This window comes from Perca flavescens, chromosome 21 (assembly GCF_004354835.1).
Source record: "Perca flavescens isolate YP-PL-M2 chromosome 21, PFLA_1.0, whole genome shotgun sequence".
Lineage (NCBI taxonomy): Eukaryota > Metazoa > Chordata > Actinopteri > Perciformes > Percidae > Perca > Perca flavescens.
Genome location: NC_041351.1, coordinates 27,566,688 through 27,591,451, shown reverse-complemented (window position 1 = coordinate 27,591,451; position 24,764 = coordinate 27,566,688). Strand labels below are relative to the sequence as shown.

General features: G+C 43.3%; 1 protein-coding gene across 2 annotated transcripts in view; it reads left to right on the top strand.

The window, feature by feature from the left end:
* Window positions 1-22,954, top strand: part of LOC114547798 (histone H4-like) — a 74,090-nt gene extending 51,136 nt beyond the window's left edge. The window contains exon 2 of one of the 2 annotated variants that reach the window (XM_028567216.1): window positions 22,754-22,954. In XM_028567216.1, the coding sequence (XP_028423017.1) occupies window positions 22,754-22,903 (150 nt within the window). In that variant the 3' untranslated portion in view covers window positions 22,904-22,954. The remainder of the gene's footprint in view (window positions 1-22,753) is intronic. The other variant, XM_028567217.1, reaches the window with a different exon arrangement.
* Window positions 22,955-24,764: the final 1,810 nt, after the last annotated feature.

The following is a 24,764-nucleotide window of genomic DNA, read 5'->3' as shown; positions in this document are numbered from 1 at the left end:
CATTGTATTGTCCATATATATATATATATATACACATATACAGTTGGTGGTGCCTGAATAAAGATCAAAGGTCAATGGACTTTCTCCAGCTGGTTCGGTGTCTTCTCTGCTTCCTTCCAGGATTATGTTATTTCCTTGAGTTCTGCCTCCACAAACCTTCTCAATCTGTTCCTGTGTCTTCTTGCTTTCTTTATTCTTGTGGGTTCCAACTTAAAGGGTAACTACCGTTTTTTTCAACCTGGACCTGAACTTTTGTCCTATGTTTTTGTGTGTAAGTGACTGATAGGAACAACAATCTTTTAAATTGGTCCGATATTAAGCATGAATGCTGTAACCTGCAGTCACAGACCGAGCCGCAATGTAACCCTATGGGGCAAATGTGCATGGGCATTTTGGTCCACTAAAAGTGCTTTATTTTGCCACTGACAGGCTCAGATTATTATTCTAAGTGTTTTATAGCATTATTGAAATGATCCCTTCAGGGATAGACCTTTAAAACCTCTTTGACACCTTTCTGTTTAACCAGAAACAGCTCTGAAGTCGCTAATGCCAAACCCACCAGACTCCATTTAAAAAAGCAATAGTTTTATGGATCACATGGTAATCGATAAACTGTGTTTATTTCAACCAAAACAGCTTTTCATAGTTTTATTTTGTTTCTGTCGACTTTGAATTTTTACGATGATAAAAGTCTTCGCTTTTGTAACGCAATTTCGAGGATGTTTTTATGTTAAAAAATGGATCTTTACGCTTTAACAGAAAGGTCAACCTCTTTATAAATCCTTTCCATAATTTTGTCAGACACTTAGAATATTAATCTGAGCCTGTCAGTGGCAAAAGGAGCATTTTTGTGAAAGTAAATACCCATCCATCTTTGTCCGCTTATCCGGTATTGGGTCGCGGGGGGAGCAGCTCCAGCAGGGGACCCCAAACTTCCCTTTCCCGAGCAACATTAACCAGCTCTGACTGGGGGATCCCGAGGCGTTCCCAGGCCAGGTTGGAGATATAATCCCTCCACCTAGTTCTGGATCTTCCCCGAGGCCTCCTCCCAGCTGGACGTGCCTGGAACACCTTCCTAGGGAGGCGCCCAGGGGGCATCCTTACCAGATGCCCAAACCACCTCAACTGGCTCCTTTCGACGCGAAGGAGCAGCGGCTCTCTCCGAGCTCCTCACGGATGACTGAGCTTCTCACCCTATCTCTTAGGGAGACGCCAGCCACCCTCCTGAGGAAACCCATTTCGCCGCTTGTACCCTGGATCTTGTTCTTTCGGTCATGACCCAGCCTTCATGACCATAGGTGAGGGTAGGAACAAAAACTGACCGGTAGAGCTTTGCCTTCTGGCTCAGCTCTCTTTTCGTCACAGCGGTGAGATAAATTGAATGTAATACCGCACCTGCTGCACCGATTCTCCGACCAATCTCCCGCTCCATTGTCCCCTCACTCGCAAACAAAACCCCAACGCACTTGAACTCCTTCACTTGGGGTAAGGACTCATTCCCTACCTGGAGTAGGCACTCCATCGGTTTCCTGCTGAGAACCATGGCCTCAGATTTAGAGGTGCTGATCCTCATCCCAACCACTTCACACTCAGCTGAAGTGAGTGCTGAAGGTCGCAGGCCGATGATGCCATCAGGACCACATCATCTGCAAAGAGCAGCGATGAGATCCCCAGCTCACCGAACCGGAACCCCTCCCCCCCGACCACGCCTCGATATCCTGTCCATAAATGTTACAAACAGGATTGGTGACAAAGCGCAGCCCTGGCGGAGGCCAACCCTCACCTGAAACGAGTCCGACTTACTGCCAAGAACCCGGACACAGCTCTTACTTTGGTCGTACAGAGATTGGATGGCCCTGAGAAGAGACCCCCTCACCCCATACTCCCGCAGCACCTCCCACAGTATCTCCCGGGGGACCCGGTCATATGCCTTTTCCAGATCCACAAAACACATGTAGACCGGTTGGGCATACTCCCAGGCTCCCTCCAGGATCCTTGCGAGAGTGAAGAGCTGGTCCATTGTTCCACGACCAGGACGGAATCCGCATTGTTCCTCTTCAACCCAAGGTTCGACTATCGGCCGAACCCTCCTTTCCAGCACCTTGGAGTAGACTTTACCAGGGAGGCTGAGAAGTGTGATACCCCTGTAATTGGCACACACCCTCTGGTCCCCCTTTTTAAAAGGAGAACCACCACCCCGGTCTGCCACTCCTTTGGCACTGTCCCAGACTTCACGCAATGTTGAAGAGGCGTGTCAACCAGGACAGCCCATCCACACCCAGAGCCTTGAGCATTTCTGGACGGATCTCATCAATCCCAGGGCTTTGCCACTGTGGAGTTGTTTGACTACATCAGTGACTTCCGCCTGGGAAATTGACAATGATCCCCATCATCCTCCAGCTCTGCCTCTGCCGAAAGTCCTTCTCCATGTCTTCTCCAAACTTCTCCCACACCCGCTGCTTTGCCTCTTTCACGGCAGAGGCTGCAGCCCTTCGGAGCCTTTGGTACCCTGCAACCGCCTCCGGAGTCCTCTGGGATAACATATCCCAGAAAGACTCCTTCTTCAGTCGGACAGCTTCCCTGATCACCGGTGTCCAACACGGTGTTCGTGTGTTACCGCCCCTTGAGGCACTTAAGACCTTAAGACCACAGCTCCTCGCCCGCAGCTTCAGCAATGGAAACTTTGAACATTGTCCACGGGTTCAATGCCCCCAGCCTCCACAGGGATGCAGTAAAAAGCTCAGCCGGAGGTGTGAGTTGAAAGTCTGTCGGACAGGGGCCTTCTCCAGACGTTCCCAATTTACCCGCACTACCTGTTTGGGCTTACCAGGTCTGTCCAGAGTCTTCCCCCACCCCCTGACCCAACTACCACCAGATGGTGATCGGTTGACAGCTCCGCCCCTCTCTTCACCCGAGTGTCCAAAACATACGGCCTCAGATCAGATGAAACGATTATAAAATCGATCATTGACCTTTGGCCTAGGGTGCTCTGGTACCAAGTACACTTATGAGCATCCCTATGTTCGAACATGGTGTTCGTTATAGACAATCCATGACTAGCACAGAAGTCCAACAACAAACAACCACTCTGGTTTAGATCAGGGAGGCCGTTCCTCCCAATCGCCGCCTATATATATATATATATATATATATATATATCGTTAATTGTCTGCTGAATCGGTCAAACATCCTCTGACTACCAAGTCAGAGTTTTATTTATTTGACTGACAAGCCAGCGCTGGCGTATAAACAGCTCACAAAGGCTCAGTATATCAGAAGACATGGATCTGACACTACAGTGTAAGGTGACATGCTTTTAAGCAACATTTCATTTCCAGGGAGAAGACTTCCCACTTCCTGTAGGGTCTCAGGTGATTGACAGGAAACCAAGTGTAACAGAATGCGCAGCACACTCGCCCTGACAAACAACAAGTGATCAAACAGAGCTGAGAGTGTGTGACAAATTGTCCTGATACACTGGCTGCTAGTGAGAAGACAAGCTTTTGTGCTCTTCATCTTTATATCTGACAATGACTGGATGTGGCTTGCATTCATCTGTAAGTTGTGGAAAGTTTTATTTATTTTACCAGTTGCATTTGTCAGTGATGTTATCTCGAGTGCCTCAGCGTTTGCTAAGAGGACTGTTTAGTGTGAGGTAAACGGGGCAATAGCATCTTTAGCTTTTAAGGTCAAGAGCAGGGAGGAAGGAAAAACACTTATGTATATTTACAAAGGAATTATCAAATGATTGTGTAATATGAAAGGGGTCACTTGTAGAGACGGATCCACAGGGAATGCTCACCAACTCTACTACTCACCACTACTAACTAAACTACCTGCCCAGCACCACAGAGCAGACAGCCAACGTTAACAACTAGCTAGTGAACATAGTCGATCATTTTGTTAAATACCCAGTTTCATTTCTGATGATGATGATGATGAATAATTTTATTTCGGTTAACATACATGAAAGAAACAATTATTTCCCACAATTGTCCACCGTGGTTAACCGAAAAAGGAATAGGCTGGAGCCAAGGCTTATTTTTGCCTATCCTATCCCATAATCCCTATAGAATCACACAGAAATCCAACAAAACTAAATGAAACCAAATACTTGAGTAGTATCCAAGAATACATTTTACAATTTTACATTTTATTCAAATTACTTTATAACGTTTCAAACTCAACCAAGTTCATTCATTAAATTCATTCCATAATTGAACCCCCAAAACTGAAAGACATCTGTATTTTACATTAGTACTCACTTTACCAGTTTCAAAGATAGAGAACCGCCTAAATTATTATTACCTTCTCTTAATAAAAAAAAAAAAAAAGAATACAGACAGAAAGGCCATTGTTCATTACTCAAAAAAGTATTTCCAAGGTTTTTAAATATACAAGATTTGAAAATTTTAAGATGCTCATTTCTCAGTGATTATTGGACATGTGAACAGAACCCAGATACTAATTGTGCTCTGTGTCAGCTGAATGTGTAAATAGGCAAATTAAGGGACTTAATTAGGAGTCATTGAAGGTGGATGAGGGTTGGGGTGATGTGCTGCCAGGTCTTGGTGTGGGTGAGGACCCTGTCGGCAGAGGTTTGGACATACTGGAGCCTGTCCAGGGTTTTGCCGGGGACTCCAGACAGGATGGGGTTGTTGTGTTGTTCAGCTCCAAAATGACTAGGAATTACAGTTTTTTAAAGCAAAATGACTGTGTCAAAGAATCTTCCAACCTACTTGCATGACCGCATGACATGTCACTTGTCATGGAATATGTAAGCATCAGTTTAATGGTCCATTTCATGCTCATTATAGGGTTCACACTTATATTGTGGTTTTCTACTAGAACATGTTTCCTTTAATGTTCAAAAAACACATTGTATCTCATACTGTCTGTCTGAATATACCTGACTGTCTGAAACGCTCCGTTTTAGCGCCTGTCTTTTTATTTTTTTTTAAAGCCCAGTCTGCTCTCATTGGTCAGCGTTTTGCACAAGGCACGGGTCATTTTGAGCATTCAGAGCAGGTAACATTCCACAGGGAGAGCGTAAACCCTCCCCCTTGTAATTGCATTTCTATTCTCATCCAATTAGTTTCAGTATTGCGGATCTAACGTTAAGTCACACTAAACTGGACAACACTCAGGTAAAGCAGCAAAATGCCATGCAGCTTCAAACAATTAATTTGGATTCAAGCGTTGCATTTTGGAAGATAGACGGGATTCTGAACAACGATGCCACGGTGTCTTGGCCACACACACACACACACACACACACACACACACACACACACACACACACACACACACAGCAGAGCCGAGGGGTGTGTGCGTTATCACGCAGCACATGTAACTTGTTATATCCGTGACATTATAATAATGAAGGAATGCAAGTTAGGTTATTTTAGTACTTTTCCATGTAATACCTCGTTCACCAGTATCCAATTACCAACAGCTACATAACACTCCTCCCTTTTAGCAACTAAATCCTTTTCAAATGCTATCAGGAATAACAATGGATTTTCATCTTAACGTCTTATTTTGTTTAACTTCTTGTTCTATATTACTGTCAAAATGAAAACAATTTTAACATGTATTCCCACTCAGTTATTTCACTTTAAGGCTATGAACACTATTAAAACATTTCATAGTAAAACTTTTAACTGAAACAGATCAATCACCAGTCAGTCAGTTTGTAGTCTTTCTGTTTATCTTAGTTTGCAACGGATCTTGAACTTTGGACAAACTCTTGTAAACTTAGCTGCTGTCTTAAAGAAACCATCCTCTCCGCTGGACTATGGCTGCATTATAAGACCAAAACAGATGCATGTGGCTACTTAATATACACGTAAATGACGCCATCATCATGCCCGCGTTCTTCAGTCTTGATGTTGCGGTTGTATTCTTTTGTTTAATTTCAAATGAGGCATACAGGACGAATGCTAGCCTGCTAATCAATCCATTCATCTTTAAACCCGCGGTTTTCCACAACTTTTCACTTCAGGCTCTTGACAGTGACATTTTACCTGACAATAGCCGTTTCTTTCTGCAAGCATTTTCCACCAATCAGAACACTGCATACTACAAAAACCTTTCAGTAATCACAGACCTTAACCATCACTCCTCAGTAAACTGCCCTCTAATCTGAGATCATTTTCTAGTTAATTAGCCTATCTAGTTATCATTATGGATTTTACACATTTTTTAGGAGTTTGCTTACACTAATACATGTAACAAATATAGCATTAATTTAGTAAAAAAATCAAACAAGAATATGCGTATTAGGCACAAATACATTTATTTTAATCTTTATTTGAAAGTCCGGTTCCCAGAGTGTCTGCTTAAAAGAATTCTGGTTGATTAACCCTGGTCTAGCTTTACTACTAATGGCACAACATCCAACATACGGTGGCAGTGGCTAGCTGGGCTATAACCATTTTCTGAAGCCAACCAGCATGCTTGAAATATGGGGGGTAGGGGGGTGCTGTCGCCGCGTCATGGCAGGTGCACCGTATATTCTCCTATAATAAAATAACTAGCAAACTTTGTTTGCAAATGTTAGCTTGAATGTTGTGTGATTTAGTGCGAAAATGAATGGAAACCCCTTAAAATGTCTATTCCGTATACATATAGTTTTTATTCGCTCTAAAGCCGTTCAATGGAAGCACACTTTCACCGGCTTTAAATGTTTTTAACTTACTTCAGGTAATTCAATTGAAAAGTAGATGGAAACATAGCTACTGATACTAATTTGAATAAACAGAACAAACTAGCCTCAGTGCCAAAATACCAGTATCCTCCTTCATTAACTCTTCACTGCAGCTCTGGTAAAGTGAGCAAAACTAATTTGATATAGGTCATGTAAACAGCATATTCGGTTGGATATTCCGAATAAGCACGAATATGGCATTTTCCGATTAAGGCGTGGGAATATTCAGGCTTTAGAGGCATTCTTTGGACATGTACTGTTTACAGCGCATTCAGAATATGTGTCTCAATCGGGTTTCACCGAGGCTTATGGTCAGCTGTAAACAGCTCAGTCGGAATATTGTCTTTTTGGAATTAGGGAAAAACTGTAATATTATGTGCATGTAAACGTAGTCACTGTTATACAAAATGGTTGCCGCTGTGTTTGACAGATACAATGACAGGTTGAGGCGGCCGCATGTCTCTCAGCAGGCTGGGTGCGAGGGTTCAACACAATAAACTCCTGCCCTGGTGCAAACACAAAAAGAAAGAAAGAGAGAGACACACACACACACACACACACACACACACACACACACACACACACACACACACACACACACACACAATATTCCATTTCACAGTCTGCTGGAGTCTGACAATCTCTCCAATCTGCGAAGGCTCATACCCTGACTCCCAGTGACCCCCCAAACAATTTTAGAGTGATATCTCTGAATGCATTACACAGCAGTCAAACACCCTGGGACAATTCAGATTTGCTGTTTGCTATTGCGCTGCCCGTAGTGGCCCGCCTGGAATCCACTGTGAAAAATATGCATACTAATCCATGCTTTAGTTTTAAAGAAAAATGCCAGTTCCATAGAACCCAGGTCTTCATTTTTGTTTTCACCATCATTCCTATCAGTAATAGCTTAGATGGCGGGAACAAGGTTAAATTACTATGTCCACACAGACACACGAGCAGCCAGGCAATCAGACAGGTTGTAAACAAACCCCCCAGGTTAGACAAAGTTAATTGAAAGAGGAAGTGAAGCCAAATGGTAAATTATTCTCAGTTCACAGGACCGTTTCACAGGCCGACTCTTATGGTTAGCTTTTACATAGTCTATATCCTCGATGTTCCACTTCCGGGATTGCTCCGTTGCCCGACAGAAATTCCGCCGGATTTCACTTATTTAGGCCAAATATCCGTTGCCTTGGGCTTCATTTGTACTGGCATTTAAAACTCTGGTGGATATATGAGGACTATGGTTAACTTCTCCTCAGTAGCCTAGAAATCTAGATAGAAAAGCCATACTCTAGCTGGGCCAATCACATCGTGTATAGTTGCAACAATTTGTTGATATGGCCAACATTTTTAGCAAAGAGTTGGCTATTTACACATCCAGCAGATACAGAGCAACGTTAGCTTTTATTTGGGTGTATGTTTGTAGCCACCTGATGATTGTAAGCACAATATTCACTTGATTTTTTTAATAGTTTTTATTCACTTTATTCACTTGTCATTTGATCCATTGTTGATGTAAATATTTTTAAAAAGAGTGGCAAAGGTGTGCAATAATTTCAATTTTTCCAGTGTGAATCAACTTGTTGCATGAATATTCATGAACCAAATGTAATTTTCCTGATGTTAGAAGAGTGGGGAATCTTACTCTGTCCTGAATAAAAATCCGTTCCCTCGGTTTCATAAACAAACTAAGCACTCATCTTCCTGCTGCCGTCTCACCGCCGGCTGCTCGCAGAGACCAATGTTATTTCTCCAGGTTGGAGGACGGCTCATTTTGATGAAAATTAGTTTGTAGCTCGTTGCTAACCTTACTAAGTCAGGAAAGATGTGGCGTTTGTGATTTAATAACATTTTGCGTTTGCATTTTGAGTAATTGATCCCGGAAGTTGGAATCTGTGAATATCTTTCTAACTTTGCACACGTTTATAAAACCGAGGGCACGGATTATGATTCCGTGCTCACCGTTTATGAAACCGAGGGAAAGGATTTTAGTTTTTAGTTTTTTTTCTCAGCTGTGAAAAAAACGGTGGGCTCCGTAGTCCTGTTACTAACTTTTTTTTTTTTTTTTTTTTATTCTTAACCCAGGAAAAGTTTCATTGGAAGGCTCCTCATTGGATGAGACTTTTCTTACTGATATAAAGAAAAAATACAAAATTAAGATTGCATGAGCGCCTGAAGGGCTGGTGAAGAAGCACGTTTTCTTCCAGTGGTGAAGCAAGTTAACTCAGTTTGGTTCCCTCCTGTCGAGCTGTGGGCTGTTTTGCGCAGATCAGAAAAGGAGCGGAGGCACTCATATTTACAAAGGGGCAGTCAATAAGCTTGACTTAGAAATATAGCTTTCAAAATGTTTTTGGGAGAGAAAGTACTGAATGTCCCTTTCTACGGATTTCCTTTTCAGCTTAAGCATTCCGCACATTGTTAGCAATCACAAAAACAAAAAGAGACAGACACGCGCTCACACTTGAACAGTTAAACAACTGTGCAACCATGTGAGCATCGAGCGTCGTGTGGAATAATTCACTCGCCGCGCTGCTCTCGTCAATTACCTTTTAAGTACCAACTACTGTGAATGAATTACCTTTAAGTGCAGACATCCCCATTTAATTATGTTGCTGTTTTCCCGCTGTCCATTTGTGAATACATTTGTAAGAACACAGTTCAGACACGTTTATTCGCGCTCTTTCCCTCCCTCCCTCACTTTTTGACAATTAACTGTTGTTTTCCGTTATCACATTATGCAAATGAGATTTGTTAATAGAACAGCAGGTACACTTCTCTCAGCCCAGCTGCACCCCCACACCTATCACAGTGTTATATCACAGTGTGTCACCGAGGCCCCTCTCTGCAGGTGGTGGATTTGTTTGGAGTATAGCTGCTTGATGTAGCAGAGAACACCAATAGTTAGATCACACGTTAGCAGGAGATAAATAAAGAACACATATGCTCACACTGCATATATCCAGATATACTGTAGAGGTGTAGTATAGTCAGTGTGGGAGTTATGTTTGATGCCTGTTTGATAAACGTACTTCAAATACTTTAATGGACATGGAACTATCCCATCTGAATCATCAGCACAGTGAAGACAAAATGTTTTAGAAAAATATCTGGTTCAGCTTGTAGTTTGAGTCGAGTCTATTAAAAACAGGATGATATTATTATATGATTCCCAAGGTGCACTTTTAGGTAGAGGAATATGGTTATATTTTGGGAAATGTGCGCGTTTGCTTTCTTATCAAAAGTCAGATGAGAAAATCAATATTACTGTCATATCTGTGTGTTACAGAGCCCCATATTATACTCCTTTTCAGCATCATATTTGTACTCTTGGGGGTCTACTAGAATAGGTTTACATGCTTTGATGTTCAAAAAACATATTATGTTTCTCATACTGCCCATTGCTGCAGCTCCTCTGTCTGAGCTCTTGGTCTGCCTTTCTGAAAAGCCCAGTCTCTGATTGGTCAGCTGGTCCACTGTGTTGTGATTGGTCAACTAAATTCAAACAAGCCACTGGGCGGGCTGTGCTTGCTCAGGCAGCACCAATGGGCAGTACATATGAAAAACTGGGCTGGGATTTTCAATCAGTGACATCACTAATTGAGGAATTTCAAACAGGAATCTGGACAAGGCGTTTTAATGTCACACGTAATGTCAGATGTGGTCATCTACCACATAATCTTACTGGAAACTATATTTGACGCCAGACTAGTTCAACTAGATTCTCCTGGGGAAAAATAAGCATGAAGATTTATTATTATTTCAAATTGTGGGTGACATTTTGGGCGAACTGCAATCCCTGATGACCAGGGTGCGATTTGCGAAGAAAGCGGGGGAGGTTTTTTGATCATGCACAACAAAACAAAACTTGCAAGAAGTTTTCCACCACCATTCCAAAACCACTTAAATGTGCACTTCAATATTCAATGGAAATTCATCTCAAAATGAAATAGCACAACGTGGTGTCAACATAAAACACAGCGTGTTCAAGCCAGAGAGCGGAGTTCACTTTGCGGCGAAAACAAAATACTTTCACCGGAAACGCTCCTTCGTTCCTCGGGTGTGTTTAAATCCAAATCCGATCTTTTCCCTGAACTTAAATGACCTGTAACAGCAAACAAGACTAACAGTGAAAAGAATGCTATTTTTATATAGTTTTTAGTAAGGCATCTGCCCGGGTTCGATATTTCCCGTGCAGTCACAGAATGATTTGTGGCAGGTACACGGCTTTAATTCATTAAAGGACCCACGAGATCTCACGATTTCACGTATTATCGCGCAATATAACAGGATGTAGTTTCTATAAACAGAACCACAAAACCAACAACAGTTGACTTCAGGCCTGTCTCCGCCCATTATGACGTTGGTGTAGGTGTAGTGCAGGGAAATATGATCCGCCGTGAGCACGGTGTATTTTATTTTATACCAGGGGCCGCTCTGAAACACTGCCAGGGTGCAATTATGCATCCACTGCACCTGCTAGGTTCGTATGTAATAAGTTTGGTGCAGCATAGCGCTCGCCATTTTTATCCATCTAGTAAATATTCAGAGCCTTGGGAGGATTTTTTTATTTGAAAGGCATGAACAGGGGTGCAGTCACACCTTCTTTGTAGCATTTCTCATTTTTTGGCAGCAGTCGTCCCAATATGGAAATTGGCAGATCACTGTGTGGGCAAAGCACACACCTGGCTGACAACTTGTCTTAGCACTTAGGCTGTTAGTCACCCCACAGTTACTTTGCCTAGTTATAAAGAAACTTTGAGCAATCCATGTTGATAGTGCATCATGGTTGTTGTAACACCCTGAAAACACCTTTACAGCTGCCTAGAAATACCGGCAAGTTCTATCATCAAAGACATGGTGAAAAACAGACACCACCCTACAGAAGGAGGAGCTGAAGTAGAGATCATGGAATAACAACTATTGGAGATATTATTTCTCATATCAATATAAAGCCATTTGAACAATTGGTAATATAATTCAATTTAACTAATAAGGAATTTTTTAGATATCTTCAGTTAAAGAGTTGGATCACAGATAACTTTGATCTAAACTATAATAAGACTACAGAACCCTCAGCTACTCAGAGGCTATTTCTAAATTCAGGCGAAAACAAAAAATGAATAGGGAAAGTGTACAAACACCTTATAGAAGCACAGGCAGATAATTATTCTCTCCAAAAAATATATGAGGATTGGAACAACAAACTTCAAATAAATAACTCTGATATAATCTGGAAAGATTGTCTAAATATAACCAACACCATTACCACCAATGAGAATCTTTGATGCCTCTATCTCCCCTGTTTGTGTAAAATGTGGCACACATAAGGAGACAATAATACATGCTTTCTGGGAATGTGAGAAGGTCTGTAAGGGTTGGTTAGAGATCCAAAAATGGATGACCAAGACCTGTAAAATTAAAATTGATTTCACAGTTTTGAGCAGTATCTTCCAAAATACTGACGAGCTAAAATACCCCATTGGATGGATAGTTCTTTTCTCCTCCTTGGTATATAAAAAAATAATTTTACAGTATTGGAAGGATACAGAGGCCCCATCGTTACAACAATGGAAAGGACTAATGAAATACTATTTAAGTATAGAAAAATCAATGTTCGAAGACCAGAACAAAAGGCAACAATTCAATAAGGTGTGGCAGGACATATATGGAGCGTTGTAAATTTAATGGCTAAGAAATAAGAACTAGGTCTGGTGACTGAGAGCTGGAAACCAAGTGGACGTGTGTGCGTGTGTGTGTGTGTGTGGGGGGGATGTGGGTGGATTTGTGTAAAAATGGGTGTGTTTGGGTTTGTGTGTCAAAAATGTGGAGTAGAATAATACTGATACCGGTAGGAAATGTATCCTGTTTGGAGTGTGAAATTACACAGTATGTTGATATATGTATGGCTTCTTGATGGAAATAATAAAAATAATTATAAAAAAAAAAAGAAAAACAGACACCAGACTGAATGTTGATTTGTGGTGCATTTTGTATACATCAGAATGAGATATACTGAGACAGTATACATTAAATGCATGTTGTGTACTGTTTGCCAATGTAAAAAGCACATTGAAGGAGATAATTGGAAGGATTTTACTAGAAAAAATACAAGACCAATGCTTCAACTGTTCAAACATTATGCAAAGTAGTGGGGTGAGCATCACGCAGGATTGGACAGTAGCTCAAGCTTCAAAACAAATGAGATGCCAAGTAGAAGTGAAAAAGAAATAATTATCCATGTGATAAAGGAGGTAATTTGGGAACATCCTGGCACAGAGAATGGCCAGAATGCTGACGAATGAACGGCAGCCACTTGTGCTGCGATAACCACGGCGCCTGCTTTTATGTCTTGTCAGGGATGAGAAATAAAGTGAAGGGACTGTTAACCTTTCTTGTTGCAAAGTGACAAAGCTGGAGATCACGAGACCAGTCATTGCTAGGGTTGCAGAGGACTGAGGCTCCCACAATCACCTCCGTATTTCATTAAATAACCGGGTCTATTGCTTTTTTTCGTCGACGCCAAACCGTTTTGTCTGTTATCACGGTGACTCAGTGAAACACCTGCAGGCATGAAAAAGCGGGTCTCGCTGTTGCCTAAACTATTTATTCATTCAGAGAAATTTGTTAGCATGGCAGCGGCTAATGGAACGTTAGCTAATGGAGAAGCTGATGTGAATGAGTTTTCTAACATGGAGGACTTAATCGCTCGGGTTTTGGAGAGGCAGCTATGGGTGCTTGATCTACATCATTCGATGCCGCGACTGGAGGACTCAGCACCGGTGGACTAACGGTATTTGGGCTACTGTACCAAGTTTGACTGGAGGACGCTGTGTGTTGGTTTTGGAACCGACCTTTGAAGGGACATTTAATCAGACTGTAAAAAATGATGAATGCTGGCTACTCAGTCTACAGTCTATGCTTTTGTGGACATTTAATTGGGCTGAAACATGATAAATCCTGAGGACACGGTATGTAAGTTTCAGAGCCAAGCTTTAAAGGGACACTTAACCATACTAAAAGTACATGATAAATAATGTGTCAGGATCCGTCTGTGACTGACTGCCTTTGTGCCACTCTTGTGGCCTTTTTGTGTATTTTGGTGTGCTTTGTGCTTGTTGCTGTGTTCCATGTGTTCTGTGGTTACCTGTCTGTCATCTGTCTTTGTCTCCACCCATCCCCTTATATGATCTGCACTTCCTCTCTTGTTAGTTTCCCTCCAGTTCTGTTCTCACCTGTTCCCAATTGTTTCGTTAGTTTCCCTCCGTTTCTACTCTCACTTGTTGCCCGTTACTGTCTTGTACAATCCCCTGTCTTTCTGTTTATTGGTCTGTGTATTTCTACATCCCTGTGTTCCTTTGTCTCTTGTCGGTTCGTCTCTCTCTGTTTGTCCTGTGAGAGTCCTGTTCTTTTGTAGTTGTGAGTTTGTAGTTGTTGAGTCAAAATAAAGTGTGTATGTTCTGCCCTTCTGGTCGGTTTACAGTGTATGTTAACATTTAGCTGGACTGAAAGAACATGAGGGATGCATTCTGTTCAGCTCATAGTCTGCTTATTGCTCCAACTAGATTGATGTTTTACACATAGCTTATTCCAGAAATTGTTTCTCACATAGCCTACTTCAAAATTTAACAGCTGATTGAGACCTAGTTCTAAAACGTTTACAATATTGTTCATGTTTAACATAATTCACTTGACCAGTTTAAATTAACCTGTGACTTAAGACAGGAGGTGCAGTTTTGAGCTGGAGTTTTTGCGAAAACTGCATTTGATTTGGTCATGCATCTTACAGATAGGGGAGGGGGTCTGCAGTCTCAGAGGGTTAGGGGATTTATTTTACTTTTTGTTTATGTCACACCTTGCTCAGAGATAACAGTTCACCCTTGCTACAGATTTTTTGGCAAAATCTGGTAGGGTACTTAAGACACATATGCGTGTAAATTTTGAAGATGGCTGAGCTCTCAATCCTTTCAGTTAACATCAGGGTGCTAAACGGGCCGATCAAAAGAGCTAAATTCCTGGACTATTTAAGAAGGACAAACCTAGACGTGGCGCTTATACAGGAGTCACATTTACGTCCATCCATCCATCCATCTTCGTCCGCTTATCCGGTGTCGGGTCGCGGGGGGAGCAGCTCCAGCAGGGGACCCCAAACTTCCCTTTCCCGAGCAACATTAACCAGCTCCGACTGGGGGATCCCGAGGCTTTCCCAGGCCAGGTTGGAGATATAATCCCTCCACTCATTCCCTACCTGGAGAAGGCATTCCATCGGTTTCCTGCTGAGAACCATGGCCTCAGATTTAGAGGTGCTGATCCTCATCCCAACCGCTTCACACTCGGTTGCGAACCGATCCAGTGAGTGCTGAAGGTCGCAGGCCGATGATGCCATCAGGACCACATCATCTGCAAAGAGCAGCGATGAGATCCCCAGCCCACCAAACTGCAACCCCTCCCCACCCAGACTACGCCTCGAAATCCTGTCCATAAATATTACAAACAGGATTGGTGACAAAGCGCAGCCCTGGCGGATGCCAACCCTCACCTGAAACGAGTCCGACTTACTACCGAGAACCCGGACACAGCTCTCACTTTGGTCATACAGAGATTGGATGGCCCTGAGTAGAGACCCCCTCACCCCATACTCCCGCAGCACCTCCCACAGTATCTCCCGGGGGACCCGGTCATACGCCTTCTCCAAATCCACAAAACACATGTAGACCGGTTGGGCATACTCCCAGGCTCCCTCCAGGATCCTTGCGAGAGTGAAGAGCTGGTCCGTTGTTCCACGACCAGGACGGAATCCGCATTGTTCCTCCTCAACCCGAGGTTCGACTATCGGCTGAACCATCCTTTCCAGCACCTTGGAGTAGACTTTACCAGGGAGGCTGAGAAGTGTGATACCCCTATAATTGGCACACACCCTCTGGTCCCCCTTTTTAAAAAGGGGAACCACCACCCCAGTCTGCCACTCCTTTGGCACCGTCCCAGACTTCCACGCAATGTTGAAGAGGCGTGTCAACCAGGACAGCCCCTCCACACCCAGAGCCTTGAGCATTTCTGGACGGATCTCATCAATCCCAGGGGCTTTGCCACTGTGTAGTTGTTTGACTACATCAGTGACTTCCGCCTGGGAAATCGACGACAATCCCCCATTATCCTCCAGCTCTGCCTCTAACATAGAGGGTGTATTAGTCGGATTCAGGAGTTCCTCAAAGTGCTCCTTCCACCGCCCTATTACCTCCTCAGTTGAGGTCAACAGTGTCCCATCCTTACTGTACACAGCTTGGATGGTTCCCCTTCCCCCCTCCTGAGGTGGCGAACAGTTTTCCAGAAGCACTTTGGTGCCGACCGAAAGTCCTTCTCCATGTCTTCTCCAAACTTCTCCCACACACGCTGCTTTGCCTCTTTCACGGCAGAGGCTGCAGCCCTTCGGGCCCTTCGGTACCCTGCAACTGCCTCCGGAGTTCTCCGGGATAACATATCCCGGAAAGACTCCTTCTTCAGTCGGACGGCTTCCCTGACCACCGGTGTCCACCACGGTGTTCGTGGGGTACCGCCCCTTGAGGCACCTAAGACCCTAAGACCACAGCTCCTCGCCGCAGCTTCAGCAATGGAAACTTTGAACATTGTCCACTCGGGTTCAATGCCCCCAGCCTCCACAGGGATGCACGAAAAGCTCCGCCGGAGGTGTGAGTTGAAAGTCTGTCGGACAGGGGCCTCCTCCAGACGTTCCCAATTTACCCACGTTTGGGCTTACCAGGTCTGTCCAGAGTCTTCCCCCACCCTCTGACCCAACTCACCACCAGATGGTGATCGGTTGACAGCTCTGCCCCTCTCTTCACCCGAGTGTCCAAAACATACGGCCTCAGATCAGATGAAACGATTATGAAATCGATCATTGACCTTCAGCCGAGGGTGCTCTGGTACCAGGTACACTTATGAGCATCCCTATGTTCGAACATGGTGTTCGTTATAGACAATCCATGACTAGCACAGAAGTCCAACAACAAACAACCACTCTGGTTTAGATCAGGGAGGCCGTTCCTCCCAATCACGCCTCTCAGGTGTCTCCATCATTGCCCGTGTGCGTTGAAGTCCCCAGCAGAACAATGGAGTCCCCACTGGAGCCCCATGCAGGACTCCAGTCAAGGTCTCAAGAAGGCCGAATACTCCGAACTCCTGTTAGGTGCATATGCACAAACAACAGTCAGAGTTTTCCCCCACAACCCGCAGGCGTGGGGAGGCGACCCTCTCGTCCACGGGGTAAACTCCAACACAGCGGCGCTCAGCCGGGGCTTGTGAGTATCCCCACACCCGCCCGGCGCCTCACACCCTGGGCAACTCCGGAGAAGAAAAGAGTCCAACCCCTATCCAGGAGTATGGTTCCAGAACCAAGACTGTGCGTGAGGTAAGCCCCACCAGATCTAACCGGTAGCGCTCCACCTCCCGCACCAGTTCCGGCTCCTTCCCCACAGAGAGGTGACGTTCCACGTCCCCAGAGCCAGCGTCTGCCGCCCGGGTCTGGTCCGTCGAAGCCCCTGACCTTCACTGCCACCCATGTGGCATCGCACCCGACCCCAACGGTTCCTCCCACAGGTGGTGGGCCCATGGGCTGGAGAGATGGGAGCCACGTAGCTTGTTCGGGCTGTGCCCGGCCGGGCTCCGTGGCAAACCCGGCCACCAGGCGCTCGCCCGACGAGCCCGCCCGTCTGGGCCTGGCTCAGGCGGGGGCCCGGGCTTCCTCCGGGCAGGGTCACTCCATCTCTGTCTAGCTTATTCATTGGGGTTTTTGAACCATTCTTTGTCTGGCCCCTCACCTGAGACCACTTTGCCTTGGGAGACCCTACCAGGAGCACAAAGCTCCAGACAACACAGCCCTCAGGTTCACAGAGACACACAAACCTCTCCACCACGATAAGGTGATGGTTCACGGAGAGGCATTTACGTAAAAGATGTAAATCGTCTACAAAATAAATACTTTAAGGTTGCTGTCTCATCTAGTGACGACACCAAAACCAAGGGCCCCATCGTGTTGCTGTTGCGGAAATGCGCACTCACCGTAGACAAAAGCAGTAAAGACTTCAGGCAGGATAGCTTATATATGTACCACGATAAGGAGTAGGAAAATAGCCTTTGTTTCGGTACATGCACCGGCTATATATGTAAAAGTTTTTTCCCACGCCTAACCAATGAATTGCTCTCTCTCAACGAATATTCAGTAATCATAGGGGGAGACGTGAATGCAGTACTTGATTTAAATCAGGATAGATCAGGAGTCAATCACACAAAAGCCCAAAAACACATATCAGACATGTTTAAAGCAGTTGTGGAATCCCACCATCTTACAGCAAGGATTACACCTTCTTTACCCACTCCCAAATTGATTATATGTTGTGCTCCAGTGAGCTTAAGACAGTGTTCCACACAACAGCAATAGAACCAGCAATTCTGTCTGATCACAATGCGCTAATAACCACATTCTGTTGTGGTATGTTAGGAGAAAGAGCTAAGAGATAGCAATTTAATAATTCCCTTCTCCAGAAAACAGATTTTGATACAGAATTTAGAACCAAACTGGCTGAATTTATATCAATTAATACTGACTCAGTTTCTGACCCTGCATATACATGGCAAGCAACTAAAGGATTTATTAGAGATTTTACATCCTCCTTCGCGGCCAATTTGAAGAGGAAAAGAGAGGCACGGATAGCAGAGTTGGAAGAACGCTGTAAATCGTTAGAGCAATCTTTTAAGACTTGTTTTTTTAAATCTACACAAACTTTTCTAGTCACAAGTCAAACAGAGCTGAATGATCTGCTAAGAAGGAGAGCTGAGTTCATAATGCACAGAGTGAGGCAAAATTACTATTTTAACGGCTGTAAATCAAGCAAATTGCTTGCTCTCAAATTGAAACAAAGCGAATCCAGAGCTACTTCCAACAACGGCAGCAGTTTTACCAGTGGACACGGAAAAGGATTTCGACCATGTAGAGTGGAACTAATTGTGGCAAGTAATGGAGAGGCTTGTTTTTTGGGCCAAATTCATTGACATGGTACATACTTTATATGCGAATCCCACGGCCATAGTCTCAACCAATGGATTGCACTCTCAGCTGTTTCCCATTAAGCAGGGCTCGTGACAGTGATGCCCGCTTTCCCCCATGCTGTTTGCAATCCCTCTTGAACCGTTAGCCCAAGCCATAAGGCAAAATAAAATCTGTAATATCCAGATTAAATCCAGTAGCAGCTCAATATCATTATTTGCAGACAAAATTTAGTTGTACATGATCTTGAGGACTCTATCCCAAAAATTCTTAAGCTCTTCAACGAATTTGGCTCAATCTCAGGCTATAAAATTAACTAGAATAAATCTAACCTTCTTTTATTGAACAACAGGCATGTGGCATCAACCATTAGTGTTACAATACCAACCCAAAGCAAAATTACATATTTGGGCATCACCTTACACACATCCCTACAGCGAGTTGTCCAGGACAACTATGAAAGGATCTGACCAATTGGTCTGCGCTACCAGCATCGCTACGGTCCAGGATTGCTGTTGTTAAATTGAACATAGTTCCTGCTGTGAATTTCCCAATGGAGAGAAATAGAGCAAAACCTCAGTCTAAGACTGCAAGACCTGGCCTTTGCAGGTGTGTGTCCAAAAACGTGTATGCTAGCCTATGGCCCTATTATCACCAATACATTGACTAACTTTAAACAGGTGGAGGAGCAAATATGCTACTATACTATGCTGAAGTCAGACTGCAGAAAGTAAATGTGGGAATAACAATATTGATGCCTCGCACATTTTTTTCACTCCATATCATCCATGTTACCATGAAGATTAAATCCAGAAATGTTATTTGTGCTTGTACTCAGTGATAACTGTTCCATAAACTGAAATCTTAAATAAAAATGTGTTGTTAATATGTAATCGGCACTGTCTCGCCGTCACATTGTCCGCTACGGAGCGCAGGAGGAGGTGATGGCCCGACTACATGGAATACAGGATAGCATCAAATACCCTACCATTAGATAACGGCAGAACACAGTGTAAATAACTAAATATATATCTTTAAAACTATGCATATATCATCAAATGTCAAAGTCTGAAAATACAGCCTTTAAGCTCTCGCGCAATCTTTACCCTTAATGTCCTCGTTATCAGTCCGAACTTTAAAACTGTTAACAAAACCTTCATGAAGAAAAGTGTGTTTGCCTATTACACTTTCTTTCGTCTTCAGATTGTATTGCTGTGTTGGCAAGGTGTTAACAATCACAAATTGCTGTAAACATATAAATACTGCGGTGACCCCGTGCATAATGCTGCATGATATCACTGCTGGCCCTGCAGGAGGACTAACCCCCAATGGAAGAATCAGGAGAGAAAGAGACTTCAGGGACCATGACGATGACTGGCTAACTTGCTGATTTAGATTCCCTAAAGCTGAGCTCTTGGATCTATGTACTGAATTGGGTCCAGTAGAGAGGGCAACGCGCCGGAACCGTGTCATCCCGGTCCAAATACAGGTCCTCGCCACTCTGGGGGAAACTGGCTATTTCCAGAGGGAAATGTTTCCCTACACTGTGCGACAACAGGACGAAATTATAATTCAATTGGCAGCAATTCCCGAGCGTCTGAGAGGTTTATTTATTTATTTATTTTTTTCTCCGCCAGACGTCATGATTCGGTGTAACAAAAGAACTGCCATGGTCATTAACATACTGATCAGCATTCACGAGGTGCTTTGCATTGACTATTTATGGTTAAAAATGGGCGTGTACAGGGCGGGATAAGAGGCTGATCCACGTACGCACACTTGTAGTCAATCTGTGGTTTATAAAGGGAACATTGCTTACAGGTGTGCGTACACACGGTTTTATAAATCTGACTTTTTTTCGGCGTACGCCATTTTAGGCTTATGGGCGTACGTACACTTATAGTAAGGATCCTATGCACAGTTTTATAAATGAGACCCCTGAGCACTGAGGGGAACGCAATTAATTGGGAGACAGTTTGGACAACATTTTCCATTGTTCCAAGAACCCAAATCACCAGCAGATCCACTTCAACATATGCCATAGGACATACTGGACTCCTCCGAAGAGATACATCTCTAAAGTCATTCCCACTCCCTATTCTGTCAACCTGAACAAACTGGAACTTTCCTGCACATGGTCTGGGAGTGTGAACAGGTGCATGAGTTCTGGAATAAAACAACATCAATAATATCTGATGTGATATGTTGTAGTATTCGTACTGACCCGATTGTCTTGTTACTTAATGACAACTCTAAATTACACCTGCTTGGGAAACAGAACAAAGTTTGGCTAGCTGGCGCAACCGCAACCAAACATTTTTTTTTTTATCTTGTTCAATTGTGTTCGTATGTTCTGTATGTTCAAAAATATAAAAATAATAAAAAATGTATCTAAAAAATAAAAGAAAGAAAGAAAGTGACAAAGCTCAGTCAAATGTAGGGAAAACTCAGATTGGACAGATAGTCTAGCTAGCTGTCTGGATTTACCTTGCAGAGATCTGAGGAGCAAATCCACCGGAGTTTAAAATGCCAACACAAAGGAAGCCCAAGGCAATGGATATCCAGCCTAAATGAAGGACATCTGGCGTAATTTCCGTCGGCAACGGAGCAACCCCGGATGTGGGTCGAGGATGTAGGTAGACTAAGTATCTACCAACCAAAAACTTTTCCTTTATATGACAGCTGCACAGCTTACTGAGGCTATGGTAACATTTGATGAAATGCAGAAAATTAAGGGAGAATAGTAATTTAAACCAGAACAGCAACAACAATATTACCTGCATGTCAGGATTTCTTAAGAATACCACAGCAAACAACAACTATTTCCACAAAATGGCGCAAACCAACAAAGAGATGCAATCAAACTATAAAGAGACACAAAGCAACTACGGAGGCACAAAACAACAACTTATGTCCACCAGACACTAGAAGACTTTGAAAAGACTAAAGTCTGACACCATCTCACATCTAAAGACAATCATCTCACATCCAAGATTAAAGACTATCATAATATGTAAAGACCGGGGATCTTGCAGGGTCTGATTTAACTTCACTACCAAGACTTAAAACTTAGGATAATATCAAACACGTTTCATTTTGTTGGAACGTCCAGACGGGAAAAAGACTTATTTGGACTGAGTTTTATGACCACCTTACACCAAAGGATTGAGATGATGGGAGAGCCCAACTCTAGACTGCGACAATGGAATTGCATGACAAGTCATTTGGTGTAAGGTCAGCATAAGAGATGCAACCAGTACTACCAAGACCCAAAACACAATGACTACCCCAGGGAGTGTGCCAGGGTTTGAAGCCAATTTGAAAAAGTGGCCAAACAGTGGAAATCCAACTTCTTTGTCCGTTACGTGATGCCATGAGGCCCAAAAAAGACTTTTTCCCATAGACTCACATGGGGAAAGAGACGTAGGTAAATCAGTTGATACATTTTTTTTTGAGCATCCCAACCCCCCTAAAATTAATTGTTTCACTATCAGAATTTGATCCATTCGGTCCGAAAACATTTGGAAACTCTAGAAGAGCCGCATGATTCGATAATTTAATCCCCATGCAGGTTAGCGGAGCGCTAAACTGGAAGTAGCTAGTGCGCCTGCTCTATGGGGCCCCATAGTGTGGAAGCGATGCCGATCATCCGGTTGACTTTACACGCGGCAGTTGAACTTTTTTGGCTTCATGCGCCACCTCCAACACCATATCCAGGTTTTTATTATACATCCATGCTACAAACCAACAAAGAGATGCAAAACAACTATAAAGAGACATAAATGACTACAAAGAGATACAAACAGACTATGAAAAGACACAAATTGAATATAAAAAGATTTACAAAGACTACCAAGAGATGATATAAAAAAATGAAATGCCTTCAAGGAGACGCAAAACAAATCCTATTCATTTTGTTTTCTGTTTGGTGGGGCTATACATGGCCAGGTCTTAAAAGATCTGAGATGCATTACCTAATCACTTTTCCTTTTTTTTCATAGGCTCAAGTGGAGAAGCAGAGGGACAAAAAGCTCCTTGAGGCTGTGATATCCTCTCTACCACTGACTGTGATCTCCTGTGACATGAAGCTTCCTAAGGAGACAATAAGGTGCGGGAGAGATGCATCAAGAAAATGGGGATGGGGGTTTTAAGTGAAGGCAAGGGGGAGCGGAGAGATAAGGCAAAAGTAATAATGGAGGTGATTTGAGTGCTGGGAGCTGGGAGGAGGCCTCGGGGAAGACCCAGGACTAGGTGGAGGGATTATATCTCCAACCTGGCCTGGGAACGCCTCGGGATCCCCCAGTCGGAGCTGGTTAATGTTGCTCGGGAAAGGGAAGTTTGGGGTCCCCTGCTGGAGCTGCTCCCCCCGCGACCCGACACCGGATAAGCGGACGAAGATGGATGGATGGATGGATGGATGGTGATTTGAGTGCCGGTAGGTGTCCTCATTCAACAGTGAGAGGCTTCAGCCTGCAACAGCCATTACAGGATCAGATCAGTGTTAAAACACCCTGGAGCCTTACATTCAAACTGCTGCTAAACCCATTCACTATTTAAGCTGCAGTTAGAGTGATATCTGTGTGGCCCAGCTCTAATCCGATGGATATAAGTATTTATTCTGCTTTATAAATTGGACATACTGCACATGGATGTTTTGTTTTTTCTGCTACACAAGTAAGATCTGTAAATCAAATGTGTCAAGGAGAAAAGAAATCAGTACCCACAATACATTTACACATTATTGTTTGGTGTCATTGTGCCCCCTCTTGTTTGCATATTCTAATCAGAGCACCATTGTTTCTCTGTCTATTGTATAGAAAGAGAAATTGTTTGCATACAGCCAGATTTATTTCTCCACACGTAAAATACAACTTGTACTGCAGTTACCGAATGTACAGTTACTTTGTTAGTCGAAATAAGTGCGTTAGTGCGGCGGTCAACAGAAAGTGTTTGCTCCCAGGCTCACCCCCTCTCTGTCAAAGCCCAAAAAACCCAGGTGAACAGGTGAAGCAAACAAATATAATGTTATCACTTTTGCTCAAACCGTGATGAATACGCCCACCGCCTACAATATAAGTGCACAATATAATAATCAATAAATAATATGAATGAACAACCATAAACAACATACACCATGTGGCTCCTACAACTATTTGTTAATTGTTATAGGGTTATTTTGAGCGTCAAAGACTTACTTTCCTGCATTCTGATTTCTGACTTTTATGCAGCAATAAAGGTATTCCCACCATAAGGTGGGAATACCTTTATTTATCCTATGATAAGGAAAACACAGATGACATTCAAATATATAATGGAATATAAAGCAGTAAGAGGCTTTTACAACAGGGACCCAAGCCTGGATCACAAAAGTTGACCCCAAAGCAATGAGTACAAAATAAAATAGGCTACTTATATTTGTCTTAAATGTGCATTGAAGGGAGGGTACTGGCGTTAGTGTAGGCGGAGCATTTGGGCCCGGTTGCTACGCACACACTACGTTCAGTGCTCAGCGGGTCGATGAAAGATGAGAAAAGTCTCTGTGCATGTTCTGCAGTGTTAGTTTAGTTTGCTGTCACATTACTCTACCCCGTATTTGTGAATACAAATATGTGAAGTGAAAGTTCTGTCACAAAAATATGTTGTTGTGTATCATTGCACATTTTTAAGTGGCTATATGGAAATCCTGGAGATTTCTTAATGGGTATACTGTGTATACCTGCGTATCACGTGAACTACACCACTGCCTAGTATACTGTACACATATCATTTGGGCTCCAGGTAATCTGGTATTTTATCTGCTGAACCGTTAACATTTGGCAAAAATCATCACGGCTACACTTTCCTTTCATTTGTTTTAAATTCAACAAGCAATGTGTATTTTAGCAGAATACTGAAAGCAGCAGAAAGGTTTATTGTAAGTAAAATCACGATATCCAACAACGTTATGGCATATCGCATATTTTACTCATATCGTGCAACACTAATACCTACCCTGAAATTGTGTCTGATGCA